The following is a 22,450-nucleotide window of genomic DNA, read 5'->3' on the forward strand; positions in this document are numbered from 1 at the left end:
ATTCTGATATATCCAACATTTTATATGATTAAATGACAATTTAAATGACTGTGTAGGGCAACTAGTTCTGTATACTCTCTGAAGTTTGTATGTTTGGAGACAAGCTATGTGGACCTTTTCACGGGACTAAAATTTTTTTCTAGATTCTTCAGTGGTGCAAAATAGGAAATAATACTTCCTAGCACTACCCAGAAATTCTGGGTGCCCCAGACATGACAGTGCTACAAAATGAAGAAATATTCTTGAAAATACTTGTTTGCTTTGTTACTTTGGCTTCAAGTGTTTGGGTTATTGAAGGGATGAGGATGTTTGCTTAGGTGGTGTAGGGAATTTCTACTTCAAACAAGATGAAACTAGTTTCTCCTTGAATGGCTGTAGCTTTTCACCCATTTTTAAGTGCTGTCCATGCCAAGGACTGCTGCGGGGAACTTTGCAACCTTGTTAAATTACTCCCAGTATTTTTTTTTTTTCCTTTTCTAAACTATATGGAGTTTTTCTGCTGTGATTAAGTAAAAAGTAATTTTGTTCAAATAATCTAAGCGTTCTAAGTGACGCGAAAGCGTTACAAGTATGCAATGGAAGCTGTTCTTCCTCATCTGTCCATTGTGTGTTCATTTGGGTGGTGGAGGAGAGATGTGTGTCTGGAGCAGGGATTTACAGCCCAGATTAAGTTACAACACTTGTATTTTTCCATTATGTATTGTTCAATCCATTTTAGCAAAGAACTGAAATAGGATGTGTCAAGGGTATCGTAGAGTTCAGCCTTCACTACAGGATCAGTTGTTCCTTTTTTTGAGAATTACAGAGCTTTTTTCTTCACAGAAGGAAGCCTCAAGTGCAGGCAAATACTCCATTTTGAAGCCTTAGTATCGCTAGTACTTCTAAAAATGGTTAAGCCTTTTTTTGTTGTTGTTGTTGTTGGCAGAACCATTTTTTTGAGCTTCTGAAGGGTATTAAACTGTTCAGAAAAGGCATATAAGAACAGACAAATACAAAAATAAATGTTAAGCTGTTGTTTCGGATTTAACCCTCAAAACTGCTCTATTTTTACTCCTGTTTCAAGAGGGGCTGCGAGAAGTCTCCCTCTAGTGAGAATGTGGGCACAAAATGCAATGAGTGATGTTAGTGTGTATTTTATCTAGTTTTATACTTTCAGTTAGTGGGTTTTTGTCTGTATCTCACACAGCTTTGAAAACAAACATATTCCTCTCAGTGAAATATAGGTTTATATCATCCAAATTGAACAGTGTTGTCATTCCAGATAGGCTAAATATATTCTGTTACCTGTGATCCAAAGAGTTAATGAAAGGAGAGCGAAGCAGGAAAAAACTCCATCTTCCTTTCTTAAATAAGAGGAAATTAATGAACATGTGTAAAACCTCCAAAAACCTTCCTCATTCATGCAGGGCTGCGATGAGAAGGTGGGCAAGGGAACTGAGGTGTGTTGGCCTCCTTGTGAGCAGGTAGGAACATTTTCAATTGAGGTGTTCATGCTTGAGATAATTTGGGTTTTTTAATCCACTGGTGGTTTCTTTCTGAGTCAAAACAATAGCTGAAACCGAACCAGTGTCAGCACTGCAGTCAGTTTATTATGGGATTAAATAGATCTGAAATGTTATCTTAGGACTATTATTAACTGTTAATTGGCATTTAATTCCAGTTAGTTTTAATATAAACAGTTTTCTGTTAGGAGTTTGTTTTGCAGGACAAAGGGAGAAGCATGTTTGTGTACACACACCCAGAGAGGCAGGTTCAGTGATGTCTGATTTAATACAGCATCAAGGGGAAACAGCTGTGATTTAATGAGCACAAAGCTGAATGAAGTTCATAACTAGGACTGCCTAACTGATGTTCTTGGAAGGGTTTGAGAAAACTCCTTGCCCTGCACATGGCTTCAGAATTTAACCGCTGAGGGAGGTGGTGCCAGGAGCAGGGTTGTGTCTGCAAAACTCCAGAGCTGGGTCGTTCAGTTCTGTGTAATTGCATAATTAAAATGCAGCGTTTTGTGTAACACACCTCACTCAGCAGACAGGGAGAGAGAGAGAGGTCCTCCAGCTCCCTGGCACCTCTGCAGAAATCCCACCCTGCTGGCCAGAGGTCTGTATCCCTGTTGGCCTGCTCAAGCCAAGGAGGATCCCTTTGGAAGAGGGATTTGGGTTCAGTGCCTCCAGGGCAGTTGTGGACTGCTCTAACAATACCGAGTGATTTAACAATACTGTTTGATTGTTCTGGGGATAGGGAGACAGGTACAGGCAAAGACTCCGGTTTGATGCCTTGGTATTGGCACTGCTTCTAAAAAGGGTTAAACCTGATTAAGCAGTAGTAGTTTTTGGCAGGACCATCTCTTTCAGAGGTTCTGAAGACTCTGGTGTGCCGAAGGCAGCCGTGTGGTGTGCAGGACAGCTTCTTTCACCTCACCTCTCTGGAGGAGTCTTTACCCTTTATGTCTCAACCACCACAGTGTTTTGAAATCCAGACATTATCTCTTGTTCAAAAAATAAAAACCCCCTACTTCAGCACAGCCCTCAGCACTTGTGTGTTTTATGGAATACTGCAGAGTTTATTGTGAATTAATTCAAGACTCATAAAAATTAGTATTTACGGCTACTAAGAATTATAGGCTTCTACCTTATGAGCTACCAGGAGTGAAGAAACAAGCTGAGGTTTGGGTTTTGGCGGCCTCTTAAAGGTCAGTGAGACCTTGGCTGTTGGAGTAAAGCATCCTCCAAGCCTGAGCGTGACTCCAACCACAGAGGCCGATCCCTCAGTACGTGCCCAGCATTGTCCAAGATCTGGAGCCAGGACACGTCACTCAGGACCATCTGCTGAATAATGAGGTGGCAGAGTCCAGACACAGCCCTTGTGTGAGCAACTGGAGGCACAGCTTCATTCTGCGTCTCTTAACTCTCAGCATAACGAGGGATGGAATAAGAATGGAGTGGTTGCTGCTGGGCTAAACTGGGCTAAAGAACTATTTCTTCCTGCAGAAATCTATCACCAGGTGTTATTCAAAAAGAAGGAATTTTTTTCTAAAAGGCGTGGTGTTGCAGGAGAGGTTTCCAGTGGAGTATTGAGCTTGGCTTGCTCCACATGGATCGTCTGGCATGAGTAGAGGGGCTGTGCTAATGGCGAAATTGGAAGGCATCCTGAATATTACAAGGAATCGGGATATTATTTAGAAATAACTGAGATTACATTGAACACTGGGCTAATAGAAGTAGAATCAAATTCAAAATATAAAATCGAAGGTCATGTCTTCAAAGTGAGTAATAGCAGAGTTTTGTAAAACAGAAACTTGGAACAAGATTCTCATTATAGATAAATAGTACTTGGATGATCACGGGATGTGCTTTAGAAGCCCCTGTGGTATGCATAAAAACAAGTGAACAGAATATTCTGCTCTATCAATTTGAGTTCATCATTTCTGAACAGTTTAATGAGTAAGGTGAAGAGGCTGTCATCTCAGAGGGAGACATGAGAAATATATTTATCTTAGATACTGTGTGGAGCAAGAGGAAAAGAACTGAAAGCCAATAGCTGCAGAAGAGAAAAATGGTACAAACAACTGCTGAATGAGTTGAGGTTGAATTCTGGAAGAGGATTCCTGATGAGCAGAGCCCCCAAAGTCCACCACAGCTTTCCAAGGAGAGTGGTGGCAACAAAACAAAACAGGAATTTTCTTAATAAGGAAATTTAAGTTCATGAAAGAAATTATTTTACATTGCTCCTATAACATCCCAAGGGAAATCTTCTCAGACCTGTGCTTCTAAGAAATGTGTTATGCCACTAGTGCTCATAACGCTTTATTCAAACTGTTTTCTTTATCTGGGCAAAGTATGGATGTTATCAACTATACTTGAGACAACCTGCTCTGGAAGTAAAAGCCTGTTGGGATAAATGTTGTGATACAATTGCCTTGATATTTGGGCTACATGTGTCATAGTAAGAGAAGAACATATTTAAGTAATGTATAAAATATGTCACCGCCAAAGAATGTACAAATATCCTTCAAAAGGAGCTCAAAAGTTCCAAAACAACACTCCAGGGAAGAAAATCTAGGAGAAAGTAGATTAGCTGCAGATACTAATTTCTGGATGTTTTTCTTAATAGTTGCTGATTTAAGAAAGCTGATGGATTCTTAAAAGCCAATTTTAGATTTTAATGCAGCATCAACTGTTTTCTTAAATTCCTTATGGTCTCAAAATTGCACCCATGAAACATCAGCTATGTTTACCAAAATATTTTCAAATTTAGATGAGGGTTGCAACACAGGGAGATAGTTCAAAGAAAGAAGTGTGTATCTAGTGTTGACAGTTTTGCAAAATGATGTGAATATGCATTCAGAATTTTCACTGTAACTGAAAAAATAGATTTTTACTCTTCCCAAAAAAATACCCCACCCTAAACCCCAACCCTATGATTATAACACATTTTGACTTTAAAAATAGCATTTGTTCTTGTGCTTTAAAACAGAAAGTATCAAGACTTTTTAGTGAAGCAATCTATTCTATCACCATTGAAAACAAATGTGGAGAAAGAAAACTCTGTTTGGTTCTGATCTTTTGTTAAGTTTCTCTGCAAAAAGTAGATCCTATGAATCTGTGACTTTTAATGCCCTACAAGAGTGCAAAGAATAACAAAAAAAAGGTTAACCAAAAATAATAACCCGAGTTCATTGTTGTATCATGGTAACTGCATAATAAATGCTGTAGATTTGACAATTTAATAGGTGACTAAAAGAAATGCTCAGATCACAGAGAACACAGAGATTGCCTGCCCATGGTGCTGCCTCCTGTGTGACCTCCTTGCCCTCCGCCACCAGGGGCTGCTTTGGGAATGGCTGAGGGTGAAGCCAGAGACCCCACCTGGGGTCACTGAGTCCAGCTCTGGGGCCTCAAAATCAGAAGTTTGTGGATCTCTTGGAGCAAGTCCAGAGGAGGCCATGAAGTTGCTCAGAGGGCTGGAGCACCTCTGTTGTGGAGACAGCTGAAAGGTCACCTTCCAGAACCTACTGGGAGTGACAAGAGAGCTGGAGAGGGGCTTCTGACACGGGATGGAGAGACAGGACAAGGAGGAATGGCTTCAAACTGGCAGAGAGCAGGGTGAGATCAGATATAAGGAAGAAATTCTTCCCTGTGACAGTGGGGAGGCACTGGCACAGGTTGCTGAGAGAGAAGCTGTGGCTGCCCCATCCCTGGAAATGTTCCAGGCCAGGTTGGATGGAGACTGGAGCAGCCTGCTGTAGTGGAAGGTGTCCCTGCCCATGGCAGAGGACTGGAGCTGGATGTTCTTTAGGATCCCTCCCAGCCCAAACCATTCTGTGATAACTGGATGTACAGACAGGATAAATGCAGCTGTCTGAGAGGCAGCACTTCACAGCATGATAGAGATTTAGCAGAATTGTTGGCACTTTTGGAGAGACAGTGGTCTATCAAGACCTCTGACAACGTGGGAGGTGCTTGCTTTGAGTCGGACTAGTAGTGCAGGAGTAGACAAATTTTAATTTGCTTTTAATTGAGTAACTTAAGATACTCAATAATTCCAGTTTCCAAGAAAAGGATGATGCAATTTAGTCTTGAAATACTTAATGAAATGATTATTGAGCTGGGTCAGGCCATAAAGTGCCCTCTAGCCCTAGGTCCTGTATGAAACAGAAAGCAAAACCAGGTCAACTATGTACGGTATTTCTAATACTTCCAGCCTTTAGATATTTGCAGAGTATGGACTTCCAACCTGAGACAGCTTCTGTGTTGCCCTCAGTGATATGTAGATGGATATATAGATACATTTATTTCACCCCTCCTGGAAGTGAGGCTGGTGGTCCCTTTGACTCCTGTGGACTTAGCACTCATCTGGGAAGGAGGAAGGTGTAGTAGAAGAAAATTTGCCAGGGCTGACTGACTGGTACCATATAAAAAAGTAGTAACGGGCATTGTTGGCCACTGGAATGGCTCACAGAGGTTTAGCATAGAGATGTTGTCATTTGGGTGATGCCATAAAGATGCCCTGGTGTATATTTGATTATAATACTTAACATTGCAGATTTTAGAGCAGATTAGGTTTACATATCTGCATGTATGCAGTCTTAATATCAGGGATAAATTTGCGTAATTATAGCTCATATTTTGTCTCGTTGCAGCTATTTTTGAAAGTTAAATAATTGCTGATAGAAGGGAGTGGTAATTTATGGCAAGAAAAAATGCTCTCGCCTCATCTTATGTGGAGGGTGGTGGGTGTAATTCTGAAGCTGGTCCTGTTTGCCGCTTCTCTAAAATATGCACTGCTGCTATCTGTAGGCACGTTTTGGGGACTGAAAAGATTCACAGCAATGTGGGTATTTTCTTAGTAAATGAAATGATCACCATGCAGAACGCTTGTAAAATATTTAGATAAATGGTTGTCTGTAAGTGGGGATATGTAGGTATGTTTTCTAAATAAAGATACTTAATTTTGAAAGAAAATAACATAATAAATTTCTGGTTGCTAATAATATGCCAGAGAATAGATTTTTTTTTTTTTTAAATGGATCTAGGTTGCCACAGCTAGGGAAGGCATCAGTTATTTAAGTAGTAAGCTGTTTTTAAGGAACCATGTCTGTTTATTAACAACGATGTTCAACAAATGATTAGATTGAAATATGGATATTGCCTTTGAGAAGATGAATGTCATGAGAAGGAGCTGATGGGATTATAACTTCAAATATATTCCTGTTTATGTGTTTAATGTACTATTAAATGCCATTTGTTTAAGAAAGAATTAATAATGGATCTAATATAAACAAATATTGTTTTTGTATCGCTTAGGCTCTGTTTGATTTTTGTTTCATGACAGCAGTTCAGAATTAAGATTCCATTATTTATTAGCTAGAAAGAAGGACAGGAAACAGCACATCTCATGTGTTTAGCTAGGAAATCCGTGGAAGTTGAGGAAATGACTAAACATTATGGATGTAAAATACTCAAAAGTATGAAAGTCCTCTTCCAGGAAATGCTGGATATTTTGCTATAAAAGAAATATTTGGAAGAGCTCACAAGGCATCAATCATGTGAAGACATCCTGAAAGCATAACGTTGTCTGGCATTGTAGAGGATTAAAGCTAATTTAGGACACTCTTCGAATGCAGTTTGTATGGCGTAGTTAGCGTGGAGAGACCAAGCACTAAGGAGTTTCAGGAACTAATAATTGTAAACTGTAATAAACATGATCCCAGTATTTTAAATTGTTCATTTAGGACATGATTCAGAGCTGTGTAGAAGGAACCAAACACAGACAGTGGACATTGAGCATGTGCCTAAGTATTTTCTTCCCAGTAGTGAAACCTTTGCCATAAGAGAAGCTCCATCTTCCTCCCTGAGAAAGGAAGAACTTCTCCAACACCTTTACTGAAAGCTGGGAAACCCCTTCTCGCTGCATTCCTCAGCAGGGGAAAACATCCATGCAGGAAAACACTTTATCATGTGTAAAGCGTAAGACCTTCAAATTCAGTGGGATTCATTGTGTTCCCATGTTCAAGCAAGTTCTTTAAACTCAAGAGTTATTCAGCAGGCACAAAATTATGACCAGCAGGGTCAGTCTATCAGGTGAGATACTTGCTTTGTGTATTTAAGCACATTTGTTGTCATCATAAATGTGCTAAAAATCTTCGTGTACTCCAGTAATGACTGCTGAAGTCTGCCTAGTTAAGGGATTAATTTGGTGTAAATAATCCCCTATGTAGGTAATCTGGTTTTATTACTTTTAACACCAAAATCAGATCATATTTGAAGGAATAAATGACAAAACAAGAAGTCTAAAAAGTAATTATTGCCGATATGGTAGTGAATTCTCTAGTGAATTCGCTATGGCGTTTCTTTCTTTTGGGGTTTTTTTTTTGTTACTTTCGGTTGTGCTTTATAAAACATGTTTATAGACTATGTCAGCAATGTTCTTCCTCAGTTGCTGTTGCAAAGACTATTTTCGTAGTTTATCACAAAATGCCAGGTTTGCTCAGCATGTAATTTAATCTTATGCTTGGAAGCATCCACATTACTTGGTTATCATGAAATTATTCTTTAATAAAAATGTATGGTTTGTGATCTATATTTTATTAATTTGGTAAGTCAGTTTATCGATTGTTGCAGATGCCATGAATGTATAATTTGTCACAGTTATTGGTTGCCTGTCAGCAGCTCGTAGCGTCACAGTGTTCTTGGCTCTTGGGGCATCTTAGGCAAAAACCTCTCTTGATCTGCAAAAGAAATGTTTTCTCCTGTAAATTATCATCAAGACTTGGGTTGATATCGGGTTCATCACTTCACAGCGTGTATTATCCTGTATTAGCCCAACTCTGTGAATATATTCATAACCTGGCCTGCTCAGGCAAGGGCTTCGAGCAAATACATTTTAGAGATTTGAAATGCTGGGTGTGAGGTCAGAAGGAGCACAGCGTCAGAAACAGGAGGCACAGGCTTTGTCACTGTTTCAGTTTGCTCTGAACTTAGGAATTATTAGGGTCACCAGAATGGAAAACCAGAAGAAAATTCTGAGGCATTTTTATCCCCCTCTTCTACAGCAGATAGTTTTCTGCTGTAATATAAAGCAGTCATGAGTTTTGTTGATTGAAAAGTTTATTTCCAAGAATGAATGTTGAAGAATTTGATTTTTTTTTAAAAAAGGCTGTTTATTCCATATATTTTAGCCAAGCAGGTATTTATACCCACAATTGTTTGACTTGAATCAGAAACTTTGCTAAGAATTTCGCAGTGGTGATGCAGATTAAGCAGCTTTGCATGCTGGAGTGGAGCTGTGTGGTTGAAACATCTGCTGGTTTCGTTTTGTTATTTTTAAAGGCTGGTTCTGCATCCTGGGAGCTTGTGGAAGGCATGCACAGAGCTTGTGTACCATGCCAAAACCAGTGGCTGAGCTCAGATTTTGGCTGGAGTAGCTTTAGTGGTTTATATCCCCTCATCTTTTTGGATTCTCTAAAATATTAGTGTCTGGTGCTTCCCAGCGATCGGTCACGATTTAGGCAAGCGCATCCTTCCACACAGAGCGGAACGAGTTCCCTGGGGACTCCCCAAGTTTGGGACTCTATAATTAATGCACAGTGGAGGAACAACATAAAAATATCCGAGAAAAGGCCCTGCCCAAAATAAGAAGGGCAGAGGGAAGTTAAAAAGGGGGAGCGAGAGAGAGGGAGAGGAGAGAAATAAGAAAAAAAAACCAAACAAAACAAAACAAAACCAAGAAAGAAAAAGGGTGGGGAAAAAGAAGGCGGGGTGGGGAAGGAAAAAATAGAGGAAAAAGGGAGGAAAAGAATTAATCGCGGGGGGCGGGCGAGGAGCGGGCAGAGCCGCTCCCCGCCCCCGCCGCTCCCGGCCGCCGCCGCCTAATGAGCTGCGCCCTGATTGGCCGGGCGCCGGCGGCGGGCGGCCGCCATTGGCTGCGGGCGCGGCGCTCTCCGCCCCCATTGGTCCGCCCGCCTGCCCCGTATTTTCAGCAGCGGCGGCGGCGGTGGCGGCGGATTCCGGTGTGGAGCCGGCGGCGGGATGCAAGGTGGGCGTGTGGGCGGATGGATGGAGGGCGGCACGGGGGGATGGATGGATGCTCGGTACCCGGCGCGCTGCCCCGTCCTTGCGCACCGTCCTGAGCCACGATGGTTGATTTTTCTTTTTTTTTTTCCTTTTTCTTTTTTTTTTTTTTTTAAATAATTATTTTTACACCGCACCCCCCGGCGGCCGCTGGGCGGGGGCTGCGCCAGCGCAGCGCCGGGGGCAGCGCCGGCCGCATCCTGCCCGCTGCTCGGGGGATGCGGCTCTTTGTGCCGGGGGCAGCGGGAGTTTTCCCGGGCAGCGCCGCCGGGAAGGCGAGGGCACGGATCCGGGGTGGGCTGCGTTATTCCCGGCGCCGGGGGTGCCCCGGGACCGCTGCGGCTGCCGGGTTCCCGCCGCCCGTCCCGGCGCTGCGCTGCCGGGAACTTGGCGAGCGCGGAGTTGGCGCTGCGGCTGTCTCCGGTTGGGAAATCGAGGTTTGCCTGTGCCGAATCGCGGAAAGTAAACGGGAATCGGCTGGGGGATGTTGTCAGATCCCAGAGGAAAAGCCGGGATTCTTCCCATAAGTTGTTTCTGTGGATTCGCCAGATATTGAATACCTCCCCTTCGGTTAGTTGGAAATCGATGTGGTTAGGTGCGGTTGTCTGAACGTACTTTGGTTTGAGTTTAAAATAACAAATATGAAGTTCAATACTCTCTATCTTGCTTTGTAAATCGGTTATACGTTTCATGGTCAGATTTAGCTCTGTTATTTTGCAACGTTTCTCCTTTCTTTTTCATGAGGCGTTTTACAATCAACTGCATTTATTAAATTTCTTCTGCATATGTAACATCTTCTGAAAACCACATTCACGTTTTTAACTTCTGAGTTTCCTGGTTGTTTTCGTGGCAAAAGTTATTTCTGATGGAGGTATGTTTTCAGACAGAGAAATCTGCTGACAGATCTTGCAACTTTTTTCTCTGTGGCATTTTTCTCTGCATAAGGCTACAGTTAGGACTGGGTCCTGTGCTTTCTGTGCCATCTAGTAGTTAGCTGGGAATTTAAATACACTGCGGGCATCCCCAGCTGGAGATGGTGCTGGAAACTGTAGTATATTTGTACGACTATTTCTGTGACATGTGTGAAGAGTGGAGATTTTGGATAGAAATAATTGATTATGGCCATTCAGAAATCAGTGCTTGAATGTTTCTTTCAAAAAAAAAAAATTGCCACTGAACCTTTAAGTTGCCTTATATAGAATTTGGGTTAAAATCAATGGTTCTGTCGGTGTAGTCAGTGTGATTTCCACCTGCACGTGAGATTAACCCCTTGCTTCTTGCCATTGCAGAGGCAGAAGGATGCTTGTGGGGCCAACTCTGTTGCTAGGGCTAAAAACTTAATTTTTTTGTTGCTAGCCTGAAGCTTTGAGAATCAATAGAGGTTTTTATATGGAGGGGTGGAAGAATTTCAGTCTGGCCACACCAAGCAGGAGCAGCCCCTGCTCCTCTGGGGTGTGGGAAGCGGCCAGGAGAGCTGCACTGCCCCAGCAACCCTCCTCCCGAGCACCCATGGGTGCACAAACATCCTGACTGCCGACAGGGACCGTGACAGGGGGATCCTGGTTGGGAAAAATGATGATGAATAGGAACAGTACCTGTTGCACCACTGGTGATTTGTCGTCTCCCAGGGAAAAACTGTGCACCTGCAGTTCTTTGATCATCTACCCAAATCGTCTGAAATGAGAGACACTCATGGAGTTTAACTTGAATTTATCAGCGTGCTATAATGAGGTGATTGTGATTACTTGAGTAGGTGAGAACTTCAGAGAGTTACGTATAAATTATTATTATTAATATTAAATACATGCTATTTATACAAGCGATCTGTTCAGTTCAGCAACTGCTGTTTGAAAGTAGAAATACCCATGTGTACATTTTATGGCACTTTGATTTTGTTACATAATGGCATGCATAATTTTCATGCATTATATAAACTTTTCTCAGAAAACAGACAAAATAAGGTCTACGTCTGTTTGATACCTAGTGAGACTTTTTTAGCCTAAGTAGCAAGTTCTGGTTTCTAATAGTGTGTAAACAAACTGCAGCCAGGCTGGCAGGCGTTGCCTGCTTGTGGCAGTAACAGAAATATGAAAGATGATGTGAGCACTGCAGAACTGAGTTACCCTCCCCGCCTCCTGCTTGTTTTCTCACCCAGGCAGGTGAGGGGGAGCAGATGAAGGCTTTCCTCTCCCTTTGGCACAGTACTGGATTGCTTCTCTGGTGCCACTTAGAGATCCTGTGACCCCATGGAGCTGCAAAAAACCTTGTTGTATCTTACTTTAAATGATGCTAAGTGTAGACTTAATATCTAAAGAAGATACATGTTACTAAAATATATATTTTCCAAGTATGAATAGATAATAAACTCTTCTGAATAACTCAACATAAAAAAAGGTCGGGTTAGAAGAAAGTGAAACCATCTTAGTTGTTTTTTTGGGGTTATGTTTTTTCCTCATTGTATGGGGTGGATAACAGACTCCAGTGTGCACAAGAGGATTCACGTAGATAAAATAATTTTGCTAAACATAAATTACTGGAGGTTTGGCAACAGTAAAGGGATAAATCATTCATTCATTACAAAGCAGTCTCTGAATTTCTTATTTTGCCTACTTGTGGGTCTGAAACAGTCGAAGTTTTAGCAGGTGCTGTCAAGTTGTTTTGTAGCTGGGTTTTGTTTGCTTTTTTCCTTTTATCATGACCTTGATGGATGGAGAGAAAACATTTCCTTGGTGAAATGCGAGGGATTACTGAGTCTTCGTGGTGGGAGTTTCTGTCTTGTAGTGGATGTGACTTACGGTAGCACTTTCCCCTGATAGCAGCAATGTTTATTTCAGAAGTATAATTTTCATATTTAAACACATGCAGCGCTAGATTGAAAAACTTTTAATGACAATTGCATGGCATGTTTGTTTGTAAATGGTTATGTTGAATGACGGGAGAAAAATTAATTTGTAGTTGCGAAAGATCTGTGATTTTTATATCTGTTATTTAACAGAGCTGTAATGTTATCACTGAGCGCTGCCAGTTGGTTATAAAGTGCAATGTGTAACATTTCCTGGTAGTAGAGTTGCTCTAAGTGGAGAAATAATTTAAGCGGTACAAGGATTTTTATAGTCTTCTTGTCACAATTAACTGTTTTGATGAAATATGAATTTACACAACATCTGCCTTTCGGGACCGGCGTTCCCATCGGAGCGCGCTCTCTTCCCACAGCAGCAGCATCCTGCCTCAGGATGGGCTGGAGCCTGCCTGGTGGACAGGAAACCACGGCACTGTAGGGATTCACTTGGTGTACCTCTTTGGGAAGCTTGGGCAGGAAATGCTGCTGCTGGCTGTGAGTGTGAAACCTTTCGGTTTCGCTTTAGCAGGGGGCCTTGCCTGGGCACAGCGAGGTCCTGTCCCGCGGATGGCTCATCCCATTTTCGCTCCTGCAGTCCCTGCCCATCCCCCTGATTCCTGTGCTTGTGTGTCGGCAAAAACACATGGTGTGTGTGGCCTGTTGATAGGGTGTGGTTTGGGGTCTGGCACACAGTGTTGCAATTGATTTTGGTGGGAACAGTGCTCTATTTCCTGAAACTGCAGATGAGGACTTGAAGTGGGATGGGGAAATCCAGCTGGACCTTGCAGTGTCAAAGCAGTCTTCTCAAGACTCTTCTGCTCTACATCCCTGTAGTGGTCACCCTCCTACCAGAGGGGAAGAGCTGGCATTTTATATAGTTACTCCTATGAAATTTGTTTCTTCATAGACCGCTGTGTCTTTTACTGTTCTATTTTCTTGCACCATGGGGTGGAGGGTGGCTCTTGCCACTCCTGGCTAAGCTCAGAGATTGTCATTAATGTCTAACTGCTAAAATTTTTGTGTGCATCCCAGGAAAGGCAGGTTCACATGGGGGTGAGGTAGCCTGAGAGACACTGATGCTCCTCCTTGGTAAGGGCTGGCTTGGGAGGAGAGATCAGGAGGTGCTTTTGGAAAGATGCAATTTCCCATCGTGGGGCAACTTAGAGCACAATGAAAAATGGGCACAACGATGAGAGACTGGGGAAAAATATTAAAAATAATTCTGTACTTCTTCTCACACTTTTCATACGTGGCCTGTCTTGACTAGTAAATATTCCAGGCCTCTGGTGTCCCTCAGGAAAGAAACTGTGCAAGTGTATGGTCTCAGCCTGGGATGAGCAATATTCAGTACGTGGAAATGCTACTGAAACATTGACACTAAGTGCTGTTGGCACAACATCCTGCAAATTTTGAGGCACAATTTTAAGAAACGAGTACTCAGACTAGAGGCTGTACAGCTTGGAAAGTGGCGTGTTCGTTCTCTTGGGCTGTGTAAGCCCTCCCAGTGCTTGCTGCTATTTCTGCTGTCATTCAGGGCAAAATAATTGAGGTCGCTCATCGAGCAAGCTGTGGTGTTGTGAAGACAGCAGCAGGCTGTGCCGTGTGCTACCTTTACATCCACATTTTAGGAGATGAAGTAAAAATAGTTCCGAGTGTCCTATCTTGGTGAAACCGTCCAGCAAAACCTCCTGATTCTTCTACAGATATTTAGTTCAGCCTTCTTCTGCTGCTCCTACCTGAGTCTTTGCTTTTAATTGATCTCTTACTCAATAATTGCGAATTGTTACAATTGCTCAGTCAGAGTGAAAAATTATGTGTAACAGGTTGCTGTTACAGTGGAGATCAATCATGTTGCCTTAGAGCTAGTTTAATGTGGTGAAGGAAAGAGCCCAGACTAGTTAATTGTCTCTTCTTTGGGTTATCCTTCTATAAAATGGGGATAATTGTCAGTATAAAAGGTGCTTTAGGACTCACTAAATATTTTTTGAAGCACTTAGGAATCGTAGTTAAAAAAATAATTGCCTAGTAAATTGTCTACTTAATAAAATGTAAAAATAAAGTATGTAGAATATATTAGACTTCATAATCACTTAAATAGATGCATGTAGTTTATTTACCTTCTCAATGAGAACTAACAACCATTGAAAGCAAATAGGTCTTTAGGAAAACTATATTGGCAAAATGAGATTATTTAAATTAAGGTTTCCAGTTCACTAGCTTGAATTACTTTTACATTTATGATTTAGGCTCTGATTTAAATCATACTTTGTACTGTTAGTGTTCAAAATTTATCATCAACATTGAAGCTGTGAACACAAAAGACGTTCTTGGCAAGACTTGCGGAATGCAACGTCAGTATGTTTCTCTGGAATACTAAAAATTTAGAAAACAAAACCTTTCCCTTGACACTTATGACTTTTGATATGTGGGGGGAAAGAAACCTTTACAAGGCAAGCTGCAAATGGTTGTATTTTAGTCAACAGATTAATGGATGGCTGTTCCAATGGCCTGGAAGGGGCCAAGGGCCGAGTAGAGGCACTGCTGGCACATGGCTCTGTGGTCATTGGTCTTTTTAGAAGGGAAGGAATATTTATAAGGGCTTTCTTGAATAAATAACATCAGTCTCTTCATCAAATATGAAAGGACTGGTAATCGTAGCTGTTGTTTTTGTTGATGAAGAGAAGTACCAGGAAAAATTGTTTTGCATTACCAGCAGAAATATTGCCGAGTGGAAAGGACTTCCTAGAGCTTTTTATTCATTTATTGTTCTGCTGAGCAATTAGAGGAACAAAATCTCTTTACATCTTTTTTGCACTTGACAGATTGGCATTTGTTTTTCTCTCTGTTTAAAATCCCCAAACAACCAACAAGCAGAGATTTTCTTCAGTAAGGAAGGAAGTTTAGACCAAAGTTTCCAGAATTTGTGACTCTCATTGTTGTTACTGCAGCTGGGAATATGAAGGGGAAGGTGTGGGTTTCATGTGAAAGTTGCAGGTAGACTTTTAAGCTGTGCAAGGCTATAAATCCTCAAAACCACCTCTGCCTTCCAGCAGTTTTCCATGGATCCTGGGGCAGCCTGGGTGCAGTGTGGTCCCAGGGTTGGGGGAGCCATAGGAGGTGCTCAGGTGAGTGCACTGAGAACATGCTGCACTTATCTCTCTTGCTGATCTCTTTTGGATGGTCCAAGGGGATGGACTGCTCACTCTTTTCACAGGACCCGTGTATACTCAAGGTTTTTTCAGAATTAAATGCCTGTGAAATCAGGAGCAGAAGAATGGCTCTGGGCATGGACTTACTAGCCCTTCACTTGCCTTTAGGAAATTTTTTAAACAGGGATCTGATTTGCATTTGTTAAGAAATGGTAATTTCAGCTTTAAATAATGATGCTTTAAATTGTGATTTGCATTTGTATCTTTACAGAGGAAATACCAGATTGCAAACGTAGTTATGTACCTTCTTTTTTTCATTCTTCCTCGGAATATCTTGGAATAGAATAACCTATGGGTTGTTACTGTGGCTTATTGGCATCACATTTTGAAATCCAAGTTCAATAAACATATTTCCTATCCCCTCAAAAAAAAAAAAAATCCATTATATGCTGAATTGTACAAAAATGGTTTTTGGCTCATTTTGTGTGTACCCACTTCAATGACCAGAATGTCAATGGAGGCTTTGTTTAAACGTTTTTCTTTATTTTTTTCCTTCCAATCCCACCCACACATACACCTGTTCATCTAAGTCTTTTGGGCAGGATATCAGTTTATTTAGTTGGGTTTTATGGCTTTTTTTTCCCCTCCTGCTCCATTCAGTTTCCTGCTTGCTGTCAGTTCTGGCACATCCCCTTGTTTTCTGTAAGATGCCCCTGGAAAAAAAGCTTGTTTCCAAAGGCAAAAAGGTAATCTGGCTGGGAGTTGGATTAACTGTTGCAGTAGCTTATGATAAACATCTGTTACAATACTCCCAGATGAGAATATTGCTTTCAAAACTATTTACTACACATTTTGAACTGTTCACTTTACTTGTGGTTTTACTTTTTTCTCCCCTCCAATTACTAAATTCTTTCAAAAGGACATAAATCCGTAGAGTCTATCTTGGAGACTGTGTTTATTTTGTGATACAGACAAGGAAACGGGGTTGTTGAGTTGCTGTTCATGCGCTGGAGCCCCTGAATATTTCTGACTGGAGCACGGAAGTGTGTGCATTCCTTAATAAAATCCAACTGCGGAGCAGGCCCCTGGGAGTGCTGCCGTGTGTGTCCGTGCTCTGCCTGTGCTGGAGTCCTCTGGATGTTTTCCTCCTGCTCTGAATTTGGCAAGATAAGACTGGTGGGGAGTGGAGTTTAACTTGGATCTGAAACCCAAGGGTGGGTATGTGGTTGGAAGGGTTTGGTCAACTGCGCTTGGGACTTTGCCATTGAGGAAACCTTCTGCTGTTCATTTGGAATATTATTTTTTTTTGTTTGTTTGTTTGTTTTATACATTTTTTAAAAGTTTTTTAAATTCTAGATTGAATGGATGAAATAATGACAGTTTCTCCTGCAGCTGGCTTTTGAAGTTAGGTCTGCCAGCAGCCACTTATTGCTGTAGCTGAGGATCAGCAAGCAAGCAAAGCAAGCTTTGGTAGGTTTTCCCAAAACATCAACCATCTTCTCCCCCACCCCACCCAAACCACAAAACCAAACCATTCTTGGTGTCTCTGGGAAAATAACATTGGGAACCAGTATGGAATACCTCAAATGGTGAGTGTTTTCCAACAAATCATTTTTCTTTCTTATGTTAATAAGGACAATGCTCTCAACATAATCATGTTCAAAGTATTTTCACCCATATTTCTCAGAAGCTGAAAAGTATTTTGTGCTGAAATTCATATCTAAATGTTTCCTATCACAATCAAAGAAATCGTCTGGGTACTTTACAAATGTGTTAATCTTTACCAGAATTAACTCTCTTTGCATAGCAATCTAACAAACATAGACAAAGAAAGGGAATTTCCAAATACCAAAGCTACTTGTAGCAAAATGCAAGAGTCTGTAACTTCGTTTCTTGCTGATTTTCTTAGGTCTGGCAGAACCCATCTTGTTTTAGCAATAAATCTGTAAGAACAGCTGTTCTGATTCAGAGCAAGCACAATTCAATATCCTGTCTCTGATGGTGATCAGCAGGTATCTAGGGAAGCATACAGGAACAGTGATAAAGAGATGGAATCGAAGGTGAGATTTCTTAGTTTACCAGTTTTATGGCGGCATCAGAATTTTCAGAATGTTGTTCCTAATCATAATGCTGAAATGACGGGTGTGAGACACTTAACAGCCTCAGCTTTCTCTTAAAGATTGTGGTAGCGATAGGATAGTATGTAAAAGATAATGGATAGTATGTAAAAGAGAGAGAAATAATGGGATAGGCTGGAAAAAGGGAAAAAAGGGACTATAACTACTGCATAGTGTAAAAAAGTGGCAGAAAAAGGTTGGCTTGTTACCCAAGAGGTGAGACCCTCCTGCACTGGAGCTTACTGAGACCTTGCCCTGGTGGGGTCAGCCTTCACCTGCATCACATCATTTGGGCATGGGGAGAGAAAGGCAAAACCAGGACATGGAGAAACAGATGGCCTGAGCCTGGTTCAGGGCGAGAAAGATGATAGAGGGCAGACAAATTAAGTGTGGGAGAAGAAACACATGGGAAAGGGGAGCATGATGATGGGAGTGTCCAAGAAACCTGTAGAAACTGAATTATTCTCTGTCTGTAAATATCTGTCCATTCAAATTGATGAATAAGAAATGTTGTCTGTGTAGAAAATTTGTTTTGCAGGTTTGTACTGACACCCTTGGAGCATTGCTGTATTTTTCCCAGGCTTCAAGACAACCAGGTTTTATTTTTAGTGCTGCCCTGGGTTCTCTTTTGTGGCAAACCTGTTCCAACTTGCTGCAGTCATTACTACTAAGACCATCTAAACGGCAACTCAAAAAAGCTATTAAAGCAATGTAAATAGTAATAAATTATTTTGGCTTTGTGTGGATTAAAAGGTACTCTTAGGATGGACTTGGTTTTGGGTCAGGTTTTTTAATGCTCGAGAGCAAAAGCGTGACAAGCTTTACTTACATCACTGGTGTGCAGAGGTGATGGTGCTGTACTTTAAATAAAAGACACGAGGGCGTTGTGACTGGGATATTGTCACTGGAGCCGTCACTTAAGAGTAGATTTTTAGGGAAGCTTTTACAAAGGTGTATGGAAAACTGTTATTGACTATCTAAAGCAAATTCAAGAATAATATCCAGGAGGTGTTGCAGTGGATGAGGAGGTGTTAAAGCGAACTGCTCACTAAAATAAGTCATACTGCAAGCTAGGATCAAACCTGACAAATCCAGGGTTTATTGTACGTATCAGGATGAAGAGAAGAGGATGCATTTGAGTACAAAAGGGCAAAACCCATCCTGAATTTAAACACAGTTTACATAATCCTGTGAGCAGGAAGGGGGGTTGGTACAACCAGAAAAAAGGGCTGCTTGGTGATACCTTACAGAAGGGACAGCTTAATCTGTGGCTTGAGACCAGGCAAAGGAGATTTATCAGCTCATAGGAAAGGTGGGTACAAGATTAAAAAAATCTCATCCTGGTTTTTAATAAGTTGAAATTTTCATATATATGTTTATAAATAAATACAAATTAATAATACTGGTAGTGCTGTGTGTATATGATATTAGAGCAAAGTTTCCCATAATTAAAGGAAAACTGCAGAAGCAGCTTCACCTGTATGGGAATGGGAGGGACTAAGACACTGTGTTTCAGGATTCAGCTTCATTTACCTTCTTAAGAGGATTGTAGGAAATGGATCTTTTCTCAGTTCCCAAGAAGGCTTTTCCCAGCCTGGCATTTTCAAATCCAAGGAGCCTGGAGTCTGGGGCTAGATTTCTCCAGTGTGTGCTGTGGAAGATGCTTTGATTTGCACACTGTTACTGTGGCAGCTGTGGAAAGGAGGACTACAGGAGTGAATTGTGCTTTCCCTTTTTGCCAGAGAATTTCACCTTTTCCACCGATTATCCATGCTCCTGAAGAACCTGAGTATTTGTTTGCTTTCTGTTAGCAAATAATTGTAAATGCAACTTCCACAGTTACTACTCTCAGCAGGAAAATAGGAGCTCTAACAAGGCATATATAAAATAAAATTTTCCAAAATCTAATAATCTGGGTTATGTTTACTGCCCTTACTATGCAGCTTTTTATTAAAAGGTTTATAAAGGTAACATGTCAACACTGACTTTTCCCTCCCATTGCAGCAATGTTTCTTGTGTGTTTCAGATGCTGTGTAACCACCTTAGAATAAACAAACATTCTCCAGCATCAGCCTGGATTGCATTTTTACAGCACACTCAGGACTTTTTTATGGATGGTTTTGTATTTTCTCTACTGTTACATATCTCCACGTTTGCCTACCAAATCCTTTCTAAGCATCCCAATGATTTCACTGGCATGCACAAATAGATGTCTCTGTTATATATTGAACGTAAAAGGGGATTTACTCTTGAATTTCAACCTTCACTTAAAAGTATTTAGTTTTCCTATATCCTTACAGGGTTGACTTGACTTTCGAAAGGAGATTGCTCAGAATTCGGGAGGAATCTGATGGCACATTTGCACATCAGTTTATGGTGACTTTTTTACACTCAGATTTTATTTAACTTGTATAATTCTGTTGCTGTTTCTTTAGTAAACAGGAATAGCCCTACAATTCTGTTTCACAAATGCCTCATTATGCTGAGCTGTTAATAGTTCTGCTACTATTGTTAAAGTATTAAGAGAAGAGTAATAATTGCTCTGCTGTAATTGTATTGAGGCTAAAAAAGCATTCTCATAGAATATTAATGAGAGCCTTTTTTGAGGTATGAATTGTTGTTCTTAGGACAGAAAATATACAAAAAAAAAAAACCAAAACCCCAAAAAACCCACCCAACCCCCCCACCCTCCAAAAAGTCCCATCCTGGAGGAACATAATAATAAAAATCAATAAGGCTTTGATTTAGTCTTGAACTCCCTTGCTCCTCCTCTCCTGACCCCATTTGTGCTTCCTGTAGGTCCCAGGGATCGGCTCCGCACCATATGTGCTCTGGTTACCTCGACACCGCAGGGGGCTGGGAGACTTTTACAATGAATTTTCTTTTTTTTTCTGTTTATCTCAGCCTTAAATTACTTTAGCCTTATTTAGTCTTAAAAACTGTGACTGTGGAGCTAATATTTTATGCAGCATCGAGAGGAACTGGAAGTGCTTTTCATTGCTATGCAAAATGCAGCTGGGGAATGGTGCAGAATTAACGACAGGGAGTTGTGCTCTTGAGAGTGTGAGCAGTAGTTTATTTTCATTTCTGTCATTAAATATCTTATTACCAACTATTTGTTTTTTCTTTCTCTCCCCTGCTGTGCAGGGAAAAAAAGGGTGATAACTAGAAGGTAGGGATTGTACAAATGCTGGAAAGTACCTTAAGTCGGTGACCTTCGGTTGACCTCCTCCACTGCTGGTGTGAGCCCTGATTTTTTTTGTTCAGAGCTAAGTTAATACCTCTGTCATCCTTTTCCTCTCATCAAATCTTACTTAATTTTATACCAAGTTGCTGATTTGTAAGCAAAATCCAAATATAGGAATAATTAAAAGAATGATCTCTTGTAAATCTGAAGAGAGTGCATCAGAACATAATAAAGCACAAGTGTTTCCTGGGACTTGCTTGACCATTAAAAATTCACAGTTTATGTTGCATAATACAATTCTCTGACTGTTTTTGGTAGCAGTTATTTCTAAATAAGCAAATGAGCTGCCGTTGCAACACTTGGCTTTTTCCAGACCCATTGATCTGAAGGTGCAAACTTAAGTGTGTTGTTTGTTTTCTGAGATTTCAAAGGGGCTTCAATTTATATTCTAAAGCATGTAATTTCTTTTTTCAGTCTCATGTACCAGCTCCTTGTCATCCTTCATTCTCCCTCATCTGACATCAGTTTCTCTCTTGTCCATTTAAAACTGAAACTTGAAAAACTGCAGTTTTATACTTTGTATTATTCTTTTACCCCGGAGCTGTTTTTAGTGTCTTTATTGCAAGTAGACAGATGGTGATATTTGGTTTCCTGTCAGTTTTAATGAATATAGATAGGAGTGATAAGAACATTTGCTTCGTTTAGCAGACTTCCTTTTCTGGCTTTTAATTAATGAAGTGCTCACTGGTGTGCCGCTGCTTTTGTATGTGCTACAGTAAAATCTCTTGTACGACTCAACTCGTAGTGTCGGATAATGAGAAAAGAGGATGAAAATAACTTTCTCTCAAGATCCTTTAAAGTTTAGTTACTCAGGCTTGGAATGCTGCAGACATCAGCCATGGAACTGTTCATATGAGCTGCTGTGGCAGCATCCTTTGTTGCTGCTTATTTTGGTGGTAATATTTTGTTTTTATACCAAGAACCCAAAGGAAGTGGTCTGTGTTTGGTGTTCGCTTAACCTTGGGTGAGGTTCAGCTCAGCTTTGGTGCAATTTGCTTCTCATGCAACTTCTCAAATAGAAAAGGTCCATGGCAGAAATCTGGTAAAATGGAAAAGAAAACCCTTGGCTTTTCAACCTTTTTTCCCTGCAGTTTGTCCTGCCTTGGACAGAACTGAAACATTAATCTTTAACATTGATTTTTTTTTCCCCAAATAGTTTGATTTCTGCATTAGCTTAGCGCAGACATTATTTGAGATTATTGTAAACTATTTTAGAGTCCATTATTTTTAAGATCTTTCTCCAGTATTTAGCACTAAGGGGTTTTCCTTTCTCTTTGTGTATATTGGGGTTTTAATACCAAGGCAGGATCAGTGCTTGTAGGTGAAGTTGTTTAAATGACTTCTGCTTTACCCTAACAGTTTGAGTTCTTTAATCGTGAAAGTAACCATGTCTGTGTGTGTAAAACATTGCAGTGGGTAAAGTCTGAATACTGGCTGTGGATTTAAAATCTCTGCTTTAGCTTTGTAGCTGTAACAGTTTAAGATCTCACTAGATGGAGGGGAGTGGAGTGAAGGACCAGAATGTGATC

General features: G+C 40.9%; 1 protein-coding gene across 7 annotated transcripts in view; it reads left to right on the top strand.

Annotated features, from left to right (window-relative positions):
- The window catches only part of CTBP1 (C-terminal binding protein 1), a 235,501-nt gene that overhangs the window by 76,257 nt on the left and 136,794 nt on the right, over positions 1-22,450 (top strand). Inside the window, exon 1 of one of the 7 annotated variants that reach the window (XM_066185333.1) lies at positions 8,894-9,534. The exons of 5 other annotated variants lie outside the window; for them this stretch is intronic. In XM_066185333.1, coding sequence (XP_066041430.1) covers positions 9,528-9,534 — 7 coding nt within the window. In that variant the 5' untranslated portion in view covers positions 8,894-9,527. Of the gene's footprint in view, positions 1-8,893; positions 9,535-10,115; positions 10,140-22,450 lie in introns of those variants that run through there. One more of the 7 variants, XM_066185334.1, reaches the window with a different exon arrangement.

Source organism: Chamaea fasciata, unplaced genomic scaffold (genome assembly GCF_029207755.1).
Source record: "Chamaea fasciata isolate MVZ Bird 193981 ecotype frontalis unplaced genomic scaffold, bChaFas1.0.hap1 SCAF_6, whole genome shotgun sequence".
NCBI lineage: Eukaryota > Metazoa > Chordata > Aves > Passeriformes > Sylviidae > Chamaea > Chamaea fasciata.